At 43.7% G+C, this 15,062-nt stretch overlaps 1 protein-coding gene across 1 annotated transcript in view; it reads left to right on the forward strand.

Annotated features, from left to right (window-relative positions):
• MROH2B (maestro heat like repeat family member 2B) overlaps positions 1-12,597 on the forward strand; it is a 77,956-nt gene extending 65,359 nt beyond the window's left edge. The window contains exons 33-42 of the mRNA XM_069556579.1: positions 480-667; positions 2,504-2,644; positions 3,160-3,274; positions 4,133-4,279; positions 4,765-4,947; positions 8,676-8,831; positions 9,163-9,297; positions 9,969-10,071; positions 11,950-12,015; positions 12,459-12,597. Coding sequence (XP_069412680.1) covers positions 480-667; positions 2,504-2,644; positions 3,160-3,274; positions 4,133-4,279; positions 4,765-4,947; positions 8,676-8,831; positions 9,163-9,297; positions 9,969-10,071; positions 11,950-12,015; positions 12,459-12,565 — 1,341 coding nt within the window. The 3' untranslated portion in view covers positions 12,566-12,597. The remainder of the gene's footprint in view (positions 1-479; positions 668-2,503; positions 2,645-3,159; positions 3,275-4,132; positions 4,280-4,764; positions 4,948-8,675; positions 8,832-9,162; positions 9,298-9,968; positions 10,072-11,949; positions 12,016-12,458) is intronic.
• Positions 12,598-15,062: the final 2,465 nt, after the last annotated feature.

Raw genomic sequence — 15,062 nt, forward strand, 5'->3', positions numbered from 1 at the left:
GTACAGCATTAATCACACTTCTCCCCCTCTTACACTCTGGTTTTAAATCGACTCCAGTTTATACTGGACAATCATGGCAGTGATATGGCAATGACTTTGTGGCTGATCATGTTTAGAAGCCAATTTTTCACCAGCCCAAGGAAAATCTGTGCCTCTGTGTTTCCAAATTATCCTTCAAGACATCTAATTGTTGTCAAAAGACCCTAAGCCTAACCTTGTGGTGCCAGCTAGATAATTGTTGTCAAAAGACCCTAAGCCTAACCTTGTGGTGCCAGCTAGACTTTGGAGTCACCCCACATGGGAGCCCTGAGAGAAAAACACAGCCTGAGTTGAGAAGTTCCCAGAAAAATAAACCCTCCATTTTCTCCCCTTTCTGTGTGCTTTTACCACAAGTGTGGTCCACCTGGGAAGCAATCCTGCGGAGGGAAAACAGCCTGGAAGGTCAGCCCCACCTGACACGAGACCCTTCCTCCCTGCAGGTGGCCTGTGCCGTGTATGAAGTGGTGTCAATGGGCACCCCTGTCGCGAGCCTGTACCCGGAGCTGTTTGTGCTTCTCCTGAAGCTGGTCAGCTGCACGCTTGGTCAGAAGATGCCCACCTCCACCCTCAGCCGCCGCCGGCGGGTGATGCCGCAGGGGGAGCGGCAGCAGACAGCTGACCCCTGCAGGTAAACAGCCAGGCAGGAGGGCCTTCTGGAGACACCCTGACCCAAGACTCCGGAAAAGGGCCTGGTGTGGCCTCAACTACCCATTTAGAAACAAGGTCCCTCCATCCCTGAGCCTCATAGCCCTTCTTCCCAGAACTGGTACCCAGGCGCTGTCATCCAGAACAGTCTTACAAGCAGCAACATCTTCTTCTCTAGAGTGGCCCATCCACTTCCTTTGTCTTCTTTCCTTGAAACCTTTCAAGGAAAGTTGGAATTCTGTAATATTCAAGGCAGGTGGCACTAGTGGTAAAGAATCTATCTCCCGACGAAGGAGACTGCCAGTGCAAGAGATGCAGGTTCAACCCCTAGGTCGGGAAGATCCCCTGGAGAAGGAAATGGAACCCACTCCAGTATTCTTGCTTGGAAAATTCTATGGACTGGGGGTACTCGGGGACCCCAGTCCATGGGATCACAAAGAGTCCAACACGAGTATACACATACACACCATACAAGGAAAGAAGAAAAATAAAAATAAATATCGTATTTCCTCAAATCTAAGACTTCACCAATTGAAAGAAGTAATATTATTTCATGAACCATTGAAAAAGTTTTTAAAAATCCCAATTAAGTCATAAATTAGTGCTTTCTTAAACTATTAAATTCATATTTTATATTGTTTCATAGAGCTCTTGGAGGATTATTAAGTGTAGATTTTTATTTTGTAACACATTGCTTTGCTTCCCTGTTCTCTTGCCTAACTTTTTATTCCAAAGTCAAATCAACCTATTAAAAGGCATTTTAAAGAGCAATTAGACTCAGTGAGTGTGCATGTGGGGTGGGGTGGGGGGGGCGGGCAAGGGATTGGGTCCACTTGCTTGCCTGTACAGGCCCATGCACTCAGTCACACAGTCCCATCTGACTCTTTTTGACCCCATGGACTGTGTAGCCCACCAGGTTCCTCTGTCCATGGAATTCTTCAGGCAAGAATACTACAGTAGGTTGCCATTCCCTTCTCTAGGGGATCTTCATGACTCAGGGACTGAATGTGGGTCTCCTACATTGCAGGAAGATTCTTTACCATCTGAACCACCAAGGAAGCAGTTAGGCTCAGCACATGTACATATATAAATACCTACAGCTCTAAGCTTGCATGTGTGCATGCTAAGTCACATCAGTCATGTCTGTCTCTTTGCAACCCTATAGACTATAGCCTGCCAGGCTCATCTGTCCATGGGATCCTCCAGGCAAGGATACTGGAGTGAGTGGCCAGGTCCTCCTCCAGGGACACCTCAAAGAGCCGTACCTGAATATGTTTGTGTACACGAATTGTATACACAATCAATAGCGACTGCATCACAACTACTGTTTGGCCAACAATTGCAATGCACTATCCATTGAGAGATGCATCCTAGTTTCCAAGGTGCTGTGTTTGAGCCACTAAAATACAGTATTTCACACTTTCTATCCTCAGGGCTTGATTTTCTCAGGAGAGGTGAAGATTTTGTGGGATTATTGACTGAGTTCAGGACATGTCAATATCCCCTTTGGCCCCAACACCAAAGTGTGAGATCAAGGCTGCCTGTGTTTTCCTTACACAGCCTCCATTCATCCAGAAGTAAGGGAGCATTGTGGGGAACATTTTTTAAAACAAACAAAATGTGCCAAATTTATTCTGTAGCACATAGTGGTTATAAGTAACCAGATTCATACATGTCAATATACAGAGCCAAGATATAATCTATGAAAATACAGAATACAGACAGCTTGATGGTATTTATTATGGATTATGGACTTGAGGAATTCACAGTTCCCTGCATGGTGTTGACTTACTTTTGTGATGCCAACTGTCTCTTTCAGGCTCTCAACTACAGCTCTAAAGTGTGTGCAGGCCCAGGCTATGAGAGAAGGGCTGACCAGAGAATCTGACGAGGGAGACAACGTGTGGACCCTCCTCAGCAGCCCCAGTACCCACCACATAGGAGTCTGTGCACTGGCCAGGTAATGTTCAGATACTCCAAAACTAGATACCAAAGGAAAAGCTGAAGACAAAGTGAAAATGCAGTGCAGGCAACTTCACTGAAAGCCATTGAGTCACCAAGGACTTAGAGTCAAGGAGAAAAGAAAACAGAGGAAAGAGCAAAGAGGGTTGGGAAGACATGGTAGGATCAGCTCCAAACTCAACAATTCCTCAAAAAATAGCGATACAAATGAACAGTTTTAGGTGAACTACACTTTAGAGTTTGAGTAAACTCCGAGAGTTGGTGATGGAGAAGAAGTCTTGGCGGGCTGCAGTCCATGGGGTCGCAAAGAGTCGGACACGACCGAGTGACTGAACTGAACACTCTCGTCAGGCACTTAGATAGGGTGCTATAAAGTTTAAGGCTTGGTGCTCTTTCCTTGTTAACATCCCTTTTTAAAATTATTGGTTTTCCTGATAGAGAAATAGACTAAAGTGTCTTCCATTGTTTAGAAAGAAAAAAGTCTCCCCTACAATGGGAGCCTTGGTTTTCTAGGAGCATGGCTGTGTGGCAACATGGAATCATACTGGACATCACAGAACAACTCCTCCCATCCCTGACCTCCTCCTCAGAGAACTACCGGATAACGGGCACAGCTTTCTTCTCTGAGGCAAGCCACCCCAGCAGGCTTGTTGGGTCCCATGGGGTAACTCTCTCAGGAGTTCAATGGGATCCAGAGCCATGGAAGAGGGACCTTCACTGGGAGCTTTGGGAGTGGAGAGGCCCAACGACTGCCAGAGATACAGTACCTGAGCAGAGAGACAGAGAGGAAAAAGAACCCAGCCTCATCCTCCTCCTGCCCTCTGGTCTGTAGACATCAATTTCCAAAGCAGAGAAGGATAGAGAAATAACCTGCAAAAGACAAAACAAAATATAACCAACAAATATATCAATACTACAGTCCTTCCACACCCTGGGATAAAAGCTGGCCCAACCAGTCCAGAGAAATAACATCATCAGTTACTCCTGTTTCCTATGCTCCATTTTCCCATTTAGATCAGAATTATCTTCTTAACTGGGCTTCCCTGGTAGCTCAGCTGATGAAGAATCTGCCTGCAATGCAGGAGACCCCAGTTCGATTCGTGGATTAGGAGGATCCCCTGGAGGAGGGCATGGAGGGCATGGCAACCCACTCTAGTATTCTTGCCCGGAGAATCTCCGTGGACAGAGGAGCCTGGCGGGTTTTATTCCATGAGATCTCAAAGAGTCAGACACAACTGAGCAACTAAGCACGTGCACATATATTCTTAACTAGGTGTTTTGGTTCTCATCAGCTCATAACCTTGACCTGTGGGTTGCTTACCACTAGAGCTTAGTTCCTGACAGATTTGTATATTCACCCAAGGCTTCTTCCTTTGCTCCACAAGCAGCTGGGGCCCTGCCCTTTCATCATAGCTGTGATGCCTTCAGAACTCTCCTGAAGGGAGGCCCTTCCCTCAACTAAAGGGGAGAAGTATGTCATTTTCAGCTCATGAAGGAGCCAATCCTTTGGAAGCATGGGAATCTACGGGATGTGCTTGTCCTGATGGATCAGAGTGCTTGGGACTCCAACCCCATCCTGAGGCAAATGGCCATCCGGGGTCTCGGTAATACAGCTTCTGGAGCCCCTCACAAGGTAAAAGGGGTTGAGGGAAGGAAAAAAAGTAGTTCATGTAAGTAGAGTTAGAGGCTTCCCAAGAGGCTCAGTGGTTAAAATAAAAATTAAAAAAAAAAGACTCCATCTGCCAATGCAAGAGACACAGGAGACAGGTTCCATCCCTGGGTTGGGAAGAGCCCCTGGAGGAGGAAATGGCAACCCACCCCATTATTCTTGCCTGGAAAATCCCATGGAGAAGAGCCTGGTGGGCTACAGTCCATGGGGTTGCAAGGAATTGGACCCAACTGAGCATTCATGGACACAAGTAGAGTTTTAAAATAATTATTTAGTAACCCACACCCCATGGTTACACATGGGTCCAAATAAGTTGCTGAAGTAGTGGCTCTTACGTTGAAGGATCCATGACCCTAACAGAATGTCAGTCCCCTTGTCTGGGGTCTCCTACCCTATTCCAGATACACATAGAACAGTTTTCGAGAATAAGAAACCTTATTTCAAAATAGGTGAAGAAGCACAAGCAGATAATGTTAGAATCTGTCATCAGAGGCCTCTATCACCTGGCCCGCACTGAGGTCGTCTGTGAAAGCTTGAAGGCTCTAAAAAAGATCCTGGATCTGCTCACAGACAGAGACGTGAGCTTCTACTTCAAAGAAATAGTCCTGCAAACAAGGACCTTCCTTGAAGATGTAAGTGAACCTGTTCAGGAATCTTCCCTCCCCAGAAGAAGTGAGTGAACAGAAAGAGGTTCAGGCAGTGCTTGCAGCAGACCAGTTTGGTGTCCATCTGCTTTCGTAGCCTTCCTGTCTTGTCCATCTTGCTTCCTGGGCTCACCTCCCATGTAAATCCCTTACACTTCAATCCTTACCTCAATGTTTGCTGTTGGGGGAACACAGATGATGACAGTACCCATTACAGGGCTAAACGTTGATGCCTCCAACACTATGTTTTTCATGTGCAAGATTTCAAAAACTTAAAATACTTGCTTAGTTCATTTCATCCCAGGAGTCATTAAACCGCCCCGTGGCTCATGGGCCAAATTCAACCCAGAACATCTTTTTGCAAAGGAAGTTTTATTGGAACACAGCCATGCCCATTGGTTACATATTATCAATGGCAGCCTTCACACTTCATCTGCAGAGCTGATTAGTTGTTACAGAAACCATGTGGCCTGCAAAGTCTAAATTATTCAGCATTTTGTCTTTTACAGAAAAATTTTGTCAACCCCTGATCTGGTTTACAGCTCTCATTTCAGAAAAGATTAGTCAATGATCCTAGGCAAAGGAAGGTCATTTTTCTTTATACCTTCTGGGAAACTAGATTTTATTATTTCTTCTTGGTTTATTCACTGCCATTAATATAGAAATCTATTTCACATCTAACATAAACCTATTTTTTATCATCTAAACCTGTCTGCTCCCATTGTGTGATTGGAGGAGATGGAAACTGTTAGCTGCCTCCTCAAGTGCATCCTTCTTAAACATTCAGGCTTTATTAAATTACCTGTTCAGTGATAGTCTCCAGAATGAAAAGTCTTTATTTCCTTCATTATTCACCATAAACCTAATTTTTCAGCTCCTTAATATTTTACAAGCCAGTGACTGTGTTGTGTCTCTAAATAAGGCCTGAGAAGTATTGAATAGAATCTGAAGAAAAATCACCTCTCAAGTCCAATTTTTTCCTATTTATTCACTCCAGTTTTTTTTTTTTTATCTTACCCTTTCTTCCTGACTCTTCAGAAGTTTATTAACCACCCCGACCTCCAGATTTCAGTTCGTAATACATGCCCTCAGTCCATAGTCCACCAGTTTTGTGTGTTTCAGTTTCTTTTGTGTGAGTCTAAACCTGACCTTTGAAAGCAGCTTTCTGCTGGTATTAGTGTTACTTTCTCCAATGTATTCTCATTTTGTACTCAAAAATACTTTATGGGTTTTCACTCAATTCAGTATCTTCTGTAAAATAACAAAGATGTTCTTTTCTTCAATACACAGATAATTGAAACAATCTTTAACAACCAAGAGCTGAAGTCAGCTCCAGAGAGCCTTACCTGTTAGGTTTCCTGGGCCATAGTTGATTCAATGATAGTAACACTCTTGGATCTGAGCCTTCATTAATCACAAGTCTGTCTACAAGTTTTATGGTCAAAAGAATGTTTCTCAGTTTTACTGCAAAAGAAAAAAATCTAAAGTCTTTCTGGTTGTTGGGTTAGAACTTTTTCATTTCTAGTAGGTATCAACCTCATCAAATTTGCATAAAATTTGGCAAAAATTGAGTCTTAATAACGACATGTTCTTTACAGTCCTGTAATGCTCTTTTGGGGGCTTCCCAGGTGGTGCTAGTGGTAAAGAATCTGCCTGCTAATGTAGTAGACTTTAGAGATGCAGGTTTGATCCCTGGGCTGGGAAAATCCCCTGGAGGAGGGCATGGCAACCCACCTCAGTATTGCTGACTGGAGAATCCCATAGACAGAAAAGCCTGGTGTGCTACTGTCCATAAGATGGTAAAGAGTTGGACCAACTAAAGCAACTACATGCAAGCAATGCTCTCTTTCTGCAAATAAATTATGATACTTTGCCCCTATATTTTTCTATAGGTAAAACATACAATTCTGTAATCTCCAAATTCTCTCTTTCTTTTCTTCACTATTCAAATACTTTCTCTAAAAATATGGTGACACCTTGAAAAAATGGTAGAACAGAAAATACAGCTGCTGTCCCATGCTCCAGGCCCCTCTCACTGCTATTTCCCACACCAGCACCCAAGCTCTCACATCACTCTCTATAACAGGAAATTAAACTTTAATACTTCTCCCAGCACCCAAGACACTTCTACCCTTCTCTTTTCTGCTTTCTCATCGTCCCAATTGGTTAATTCCTATTTGACCTATCTTCCAGTTCAGTTCAGTTCAGTCGCTCAGTTGTTTCCAACTCTTTGCGACCCCATGAACTGCAGCACGCCAGGCCTCCCTGTCCATCACCAACTCCCAGAGTTCACTCAGACTCACGTCCATCATGTCAGTGATGCCATCCAGCCATCTCATCCTCTGTGGTCCCCTTCTCCTCCTGCCCCCAATGCCTCCCAGCATCAGAGTCTTTTCCAATGAGTCAACTCTTCGCATGAGGTAGCCAAAGTACTGGAGCTTCAGCTTTAGCATCATCCCTTCCAAAGAAATCCCAGGGCTGATCTCCTTCAGAATGGACTGGTTGGATCTCCTTGCAGACCTATCTTTAGGTCTTTGATTTTAGAAAATTCAAATGGTTTCTTTTTTTTTAAGTAAATAACTCTCTAGCTTTTGGATACTTTGTCATTGGGTTGCTTCTTTTTCTAAAAGGAGATCTTTTAAATATATACCTCGACCTTACTTCTATACATTTAAAGAACATGTCTACTTCCATTTCCATTCTACAAGGCATGTATTTAACTTTTCTAGCCTTTTCCCAACAAGCCATCTTTATTTTTTTATGGTAGATCTTTATTAGTGTCCTTTTTCACAATGTTGTTTATATGCCCTCTTCTCACACACATTTTATTTTGCTATCAAAGTTAACTCTTCTGTCTTCTTCCCCTCATGTCCATGGGAATGCTTTTTTATTTGTCCTTGGTTGTTGCTAATCTAAATAATATTCTGTTACCTGGAATGACCTTTCCCCTCATCCCTCTGCCTTCCTGTAGGTATTTTAGACTAGTTTTCTAGGTACCCAACTCCCTCAAGAAAAAGAAAAAAGAAAACCTCCGGAAAATTCATCAGAGTTTGTTAGAACTCTAAACCATATCAACAAAGTGTCTGAGATAATAGAAGGCCATCTTTCTCCACCACCTGTTGAGGTCGCATAAATCTTTTGCCTTTTAAAAAGCATTGCCAACCCTCCTGGACAGTAAGCAAGGGAGCTCCATAACCTCATATATACAATAGTGGGGCTAAGCACTTTTTTGTTTATCCTCTCTCTCTCTCTCTTTGAGACCCAAAGCCCAAATTTCTGAGCTTCCTGTAATCCCTTTGGAAAGTGTATGGGATCTTGGAGAAGTGTCCTAGACACTGAGCAGTTTAGATCAGAGGCCCCATAACTCCAGGCTAATGATGCAATCAGACTAATATGTATAAAATACAGAATAAATAAGAACCCTCCCTGGCCTTCTGCCACCAGCACTCCCTTTTTATTATTCTTGTGGTCACATTTCCTCATTAGTTCCTCCAAGTCAAAAACCAAGTCTCCAGCTCTAAACTCATGTCATGTGGGTGGAGAGATACTGGGAAAGGAAGGGCATTCTTGGAACATACAGGGGCTGTGACAAGTGAGCTCCAGTGCCTGGGCTCCAGCCTCCTTTACTGAATGGGAAGGGGCAGAGTGGGCTGGGAGTTTCCAGCTGGGAATGGCCGTGTGGGGGACTCACCAACGACATGCATCTGTCATCACAGGAGCAGGATGATGTGAGGCTGACTGCCATCCTCTTATTTGAGAATCTGGCATCCCTAACAGGAAGAAGGTGGAAGATTTTTTTTGCTGAAGAAATAAAAAAGAGCATGATTTCATTCCTTCTCCACCTCTGGGACCCCAATCCCAAGATTGGAACTGTAAGTGGCCCTTGCACAGATAGATGCACCTCCTCCTCTGCCCATAGCCAAGAGGTGCCAGGAAGCCTGGTCTGGCTGGACCAGCAGCCATATCTGAAGACAGCAGTCTCAAATGAACCTGAAAACCAGTTATCCCATCCTGGGTTCCTTTTTGGCCATCACTTCCTGAGTTTGCACTTCCATCTTTGAAACTGGGAAGGTGGTAGCAGTGACTGTCCAGCCTTTGCATCACTCTTTACTGCTCATTTCCCAACACACCAATAAGCCAGCCTTCCCTTCTGGAAGCAGAACTAGCATTATGCACTGTGACGCAGAAAACTCTGTTTTTCAGGCTTGCCGAGATGTCCTGATCATCTGCATTCCTTTTCTGGGCCTCCAGGAGCTCTATGGGGTATTAGACCATCTCCTGGATGGTCAGGATCTACCAAGGGCCAGGGATTTCTACAGGCAGTTCTGCATGAAGCTGGTGAGTGTGCAATAGGTGCTGCTTCCAAAAATTCAGGCCAAGAGTCCAGGCAAATCCCAGAAGACAAAGCACATAGCAAAGAATCCCAGCTAGAGCCAGAACCATCTGGGAAGAACAGTGATACTGGATATCCTGCCACGTCACCCTCTGCTCTGTCCCCAAGTTCCAGCTGGAATCTGCTCTTGATTCCTGAAACATCTGTTGATTAGTCCTATAAGCTCCAGCACCACCCTAATTAAATTCAGAATGAAATAGCCATAAGACACCTTCCAGCAGAACAATTAACGGCTGTATGCATGCTCACTGGCCTTTTGATGTCTGTTCTTGGGGCCTATAGGTTGCTGAATTTCATAAAGAGTCACTTCTCAGTTGCCTTGTGTTTTTTCTTTTTTTAATTTCTTGAAGTATAGTTGATTTACAGGGTTGTGTTAATTTCCACTCAACAGCCAAATAACTCAGTTATACATATATATTCTTTTTCATGTTCTTTTTCATTCTGGTTTATCACAGGATATTGAATATAGTTCCCTGTGCTATACAGTAGGACCTTGTTGTTTATCCATTCTCTATATACTAATTTGCATATGCTAATCCCAAACCCCCAGTTCTTCCCTTGCCCACCCATCCCTCCCACTTTCAGTTGCCCTTTTTGTAACACATATTTCTTCCAGTCAAAGAGAAACCAAGAAATCCTATGGATCCTCCACACACACTCATTCACGTTCTTCAGTAGCAGCTGGGAGACCATCAGGAGTGCAGCCATCAAACTCACAGGTGAGGCCACGTCCACTCTCTCCACTCACAGGCTTGCTCCTTGCCATCCTGTTTTGCTTTGCCTGGAAACTACCCCAGCATGAATGCTGGTATAATTGTGTGCTGTTGCTTCGGTCATACCTGTCTCTTTGAAACCCCATGGTCTGTAGCCTGCCAGGCTCCTCTGCCCATAGGCTTCTCCAGGCAAGAATACTGGAGTGGGTTGCCACGCCCTCCTCCAGGGGATCTTCCCAACCCAGGGATCAAACTCATGTCTCTTATGTCTCCTGTATTGGCAGGTGGGTTCTTTACCACAAGTACCACCTGGGAAGACCAATATGATTGGTATGACCAAAAGAAAAAAAATAATAAGCCAGAAAATTCATTTTATGTATAACAACATCTTCCCTCAAAAGAACCTGTTCTCTTTGCAAACTTACAGTAGCAGCTTCTGAATTCCCAACACTCATTCTCTTTCCATCAGACCATTCTCCCTATTTGGGTCCTTCCTGCTTCTTCTGATTCCAGGTCACTGTTCCCTCTTTTCCCCAGGTCTTTGATCCAAGCTTGCAGCCCCTGCCAAATTGTTTTCCTTTGTATCACCCATTAACATAAACCATAGTCAACCTTCTAAATTCAGTTCAAGCTGAGAGCTTTAGCAGCAACATGATAACTAGTGAAAAGTGTATGGGTGCAGGAGGGCCAGCAGACCTTGGCTCTACTAGGTTATTCTGGACAATTCACTTAATTTCACTGTGTTGCCTCTTTGTTTGATCTACAAAATTAAAGAGGAAAGTAAGTGAATCACTGAAGATTAAGTCTTATCGCAAAACCCATTCCATCTAATCAGGCCCACAATGAATAGGCCCACTGGGTTGGCCACCTTTAAGAAAGAAAGAAAGAAAGTGAAGTCACTCAGTCGTGTCTGACTCTTTGCGACTCTGTGGACTGTAGCCTGTTGGGCTCCTCCATCCATGGGATTTTTCCAGGCAAGAATACTGGAGTGGGTTACCATTTCCTTCTCCAGGGGATATTCCCGACCTAGGGAACATGCATCTCCCACACTGCAGGCAGACTCTTTACTGTCTGAGCCACCAGGAAAGCCAGGATCCTAAGGATCCCTTATTGGATCCTATAGAGGTTCCCCTTTTTGTTGTTGTTCAGTCACTAAAACGTGTCCAACTCTTTGCGAGCCCATGAACTGCAGCATGACAGACTTCCCTGTCCTTCACTATCTCCTGGAGCTTGCTCAAACTCATATGCATTGAGTTAGTGATGCTGTCCAACCATCTCATCCTCTGTCACCCACTTCTCCTCCTGCCCTCAGTTTTTCCCAGCATCAAGGTCTTTTCCAGCGAGTCAGCTATTCGTGTTAGGTGGCCAAAGTATTGGAGCTTCAGCTTCAGCATCAAACCTTGCAATGAATATTCAGGGTTGTTTTCCTTTAGGATTGACTGGTTGGATCTCCTTGCCATCCAAGAGACTCTCAAGAGTCTTCTTCAGCTCCACATTTCAATAGCACCAATTCTTCAGTGCTCAGCTTTCTTTATGGTCCAACTCTCACATCCGTACATGACTACTGGAAAAACCATAGCCCCCTAACTACGTTGTAAATTTTTGGAAGACAGGGGCCATACATGCTCAAAATGTGCTGCCCCCTGGAGGACATAGTGAGTTTTCCCAGTAACATGCAAGCGGCGGGCAATCAACTGCTTCCAGTCACAGCATGCAAGACCCCACACGCATCACCCTCACATCATCCTGGAGGTGCAAGAGGAGCCTAGCTTGTTCATTCACTATTCAGACCACTTAACTTCTGACCAGGTGCAGAGTCTGCCCTGACTTTTTGTGGCCAATCCCTCTATAGCAAATAGTAACTTTTCTTCCTGTTGATTTTAGATGCCATTGTTCTCAATTTGACCTACCAATATGTGGAGCTAGTAGACAGGGAACAGCTGACCACGCGTGAGTACCAACCCTAGTTTCTGTCCGGAGCCCTGTTATATTCTTAGAGAAAGAGAAACTAGAGCCACTCCAAGTTCCACATCAGCTGTAAAATCATAGTGTACCCCATCATCAGTGGTCTCTGATGCTCCCCATATACTGGACTCTCCCCAGAGTGTAAGGTGACCCCCAGCTCCATCCCATTGTAGGCACCATTCCCAACAGACTTCAATTTTTCGATTGTTTATAAACCTACTGGTCCCAAGGTCAGCATCTCTTCCCTTATTTCAATGTAAGAATAGTTCCTAAATTTGCGGATCCAAATCCTAACCATTAGGGCAAAATGTGAGCCCAGGGACCTGAGCCCCATGTAGCTCTGACCCTTAGTGGAGGCTTCCCTGCACTGCAAAGCTTGGGCTTTAGCTTTCTTCCCTCAGTGGACGTTGCTCTTCTTCCCATTTCAGGGCTCCAAGCACTTCGACAGGACCCTTGTATCAGTGTCCAGAGAGCAGCTGAAGCTGCCATGCAGACCCTCCTGAGAAGGTGTAAAGATATAAGTGTCCGTCTGTAAACCATCAGGAAATAAACTGCTAGGCTTTTTTTATAACTGACTCCTGTCTTCATCCTCACAACTCACAAACTTATAATATCTTGAAGAAAGAGGTGGCACCCAGGGTGGGGATCTAGAGGTAGTGGTATATCCCTTACCCTCTAGACTCCCTGGTGGTTTCTGTTAGCAAAAGCCACACTCACCAGTTCACATAAGGAATAACCTGTGATGTGAGTGGTGACAGCCACATGGCCTTTGCACAGGATGGCCTTCAATGGAAGCTTACATCCCAGCAGATACCAAAAAAATAAAAGAACATCAAACAATTCTGCTGCCACTGAGAAGAGGACTGCTGCTACTTTCCACACATAGCCCCTTTTCATATCTTTGCCAGTTTTGACTTGCTACTCAGGCTCTTTTCTTTCTAAAAAACAGTCTTATGACAAACTTTAACCTGTCTGTTCTTACTTTGTAATTTATGTGTCGAGATTGTGCCCCAGGGAATTTTCTACAAAAGACCCTTCCTGACATTGTATTAAATCTCACTATCTCCTTTCCATTTTTATCCTAGAGCATTCCTCTCTTTGAATTGTGTGTGTGCAAGTGCATCTGTGTTAACCTGCTTCATGGCATCTGAATCATAACTCTTCACTCTTTTTCACAATGCACACCTGAAAATACAGGAAGTCATGTTCAGACAAAGAAACTTCTAACACAGAGTCCAGGACTCATTTAACACGACCACCATCACAGTCATTCATTAGCAGCCTTATTTTTTGCTATTATTTTTGTCTTGTGGACATTTAAATTTCAAACATTGAGTTCAAGTATGATCTGGCCCTTTGTTCAGATTTCTGAAATAAAGATGAACTGATAGACAGCTTTAAGGGTGCAATGTATTTAACACTGTACATTAAACAATTAGAGAAAATCTAGGGGGTATCATAACTATATACCTTTCATATTTAGTAGCACAAACATAGGGACAAGCCATGCAGTTGGAGGAAAAACCTGTTCGGGACTGACAGAGAGGTCCTTGGTTGCTGGCAGAATCTCCTCTTGACTCCAGACTTGAGAAAAGCTAGGAGTCTGTCAGTATACAAAAACCACTGAACTCAGGACAAACAGTTACAGGATATTAAGGAACTGGCTCTTGCCAATTCAGATTATGGGGCCCAGTCTGAAGTAAGCAGGGTTGGCTGGAGACTGGAAGTGTTGCAGTTCAAGTCTAGAATCTATAGATTAGCACAGCAGTCCAGAAACAGAATGTTAGTGCCTTCTTCAAAAATCCCCAGCTTTCCAACAAGTTCTAGGATTCTTTCTGCAAACAACAGCAACACTTACTAAACTGACGTGGCTCCTTATAAATTCCTCTAATCTATATTCTAAGCCCTTCATCCTCGAGTTCTTGAGAAAATATCTTTCATTTCCACCAAACATTTTAGGAACCAAAGGAGTCTTTTAGGTCAGAGATTTTAGACCAGAGTCTCATTTATTCATCCATTGAACAAATATTTATTGAGTGCCTATAAATGTATAAGGCACTGTTATAGCCACTGGGGCTACAACTATGAGGAAAAAAAAGTAGAAAAATTCTACCCTCATGAAATTTATACTCTATGACATCTGTATATAATTTCCAGAGGATGGAGGCAGCCTCCAGGATGATTCCAAATGATTCTTGTCTCCTGGTGTTCCTGTAACCCTCTTCCCACAGTGAATAGAAATGTCCTGTGCAATCAATACAAAAGTTCAGAAATGACAGTGTGTGACTTTCAAGGCAAGGTCATAAATGATACTGCCCTCTCTTGAATCACCCACTGTGGAGGAAGCCAGCTACCAACATCAGGATGCTCAAGCTGCCCAAAAAGAGATCCATGTGGCCAAGAACTGATTCCTTCTACAAACAACCAGAGCTAACTTGCTAGGTTCGTTAAAGAGCCATCTTGGAAACGAATCCATGAGCCCTGGGCAAAGCCTTCAGATGATTGAAGCCTCAGTTGACACATTGACTGGATTATGAGATAAAATACAGAATGCCCAATGAGATTTGAATTTCAGGTGAGCAATGAGTACTTTTTTCAGTAAAATAATGTCTTGATTATTGCATGGGACACCCTTCTACTAAAGAATTATTTATTGTTTTTCTAAAATTCCAAATTAACTGAACATCTTGTATTTTTATTTGCTAAATCTGGTCACTCCAGTACAATCTAACCAGAGTCCTGGGTCAGAATCACTAAGCTAAACCACTCCTGGATTCCTGAAACACAAAACTGTATGAGATAATAAATCCATGTTGTTTTAAGCCACTAAGATCCAAGGTAATTTGCTATGCACTGATGGGTAGCTATTACACAGACAGTCTGTGATCCCACCTGAAGTCATATGCAAGTTTCTGTGTATAATTGGTTAGGTGTATTTTAGGGTAATGGCTTTGATTAAATTCTTAATGGAGTCGGAGCTATTCTGAAGCATTAACACACATGAAACAAAGCAAGAAGACAAGAGATATGGT

This window comes from Ovis canadensis, chromosome 16 (assembly GCF_042477335.2).
Source record: "Ovis canadensis isolate MfBH-ARS-UI-01 breed Bighorn chromosome 16, ARS-UI_OviCan_v2, whole genome shotgun sequence".
In the NCBI taxonomy this organism is placed as follows: Eukaryota; Metazoa; Chordata; class Mammalia; order Artiodactyla; family Bovidae; genus Ovis; species Ovis canadensis.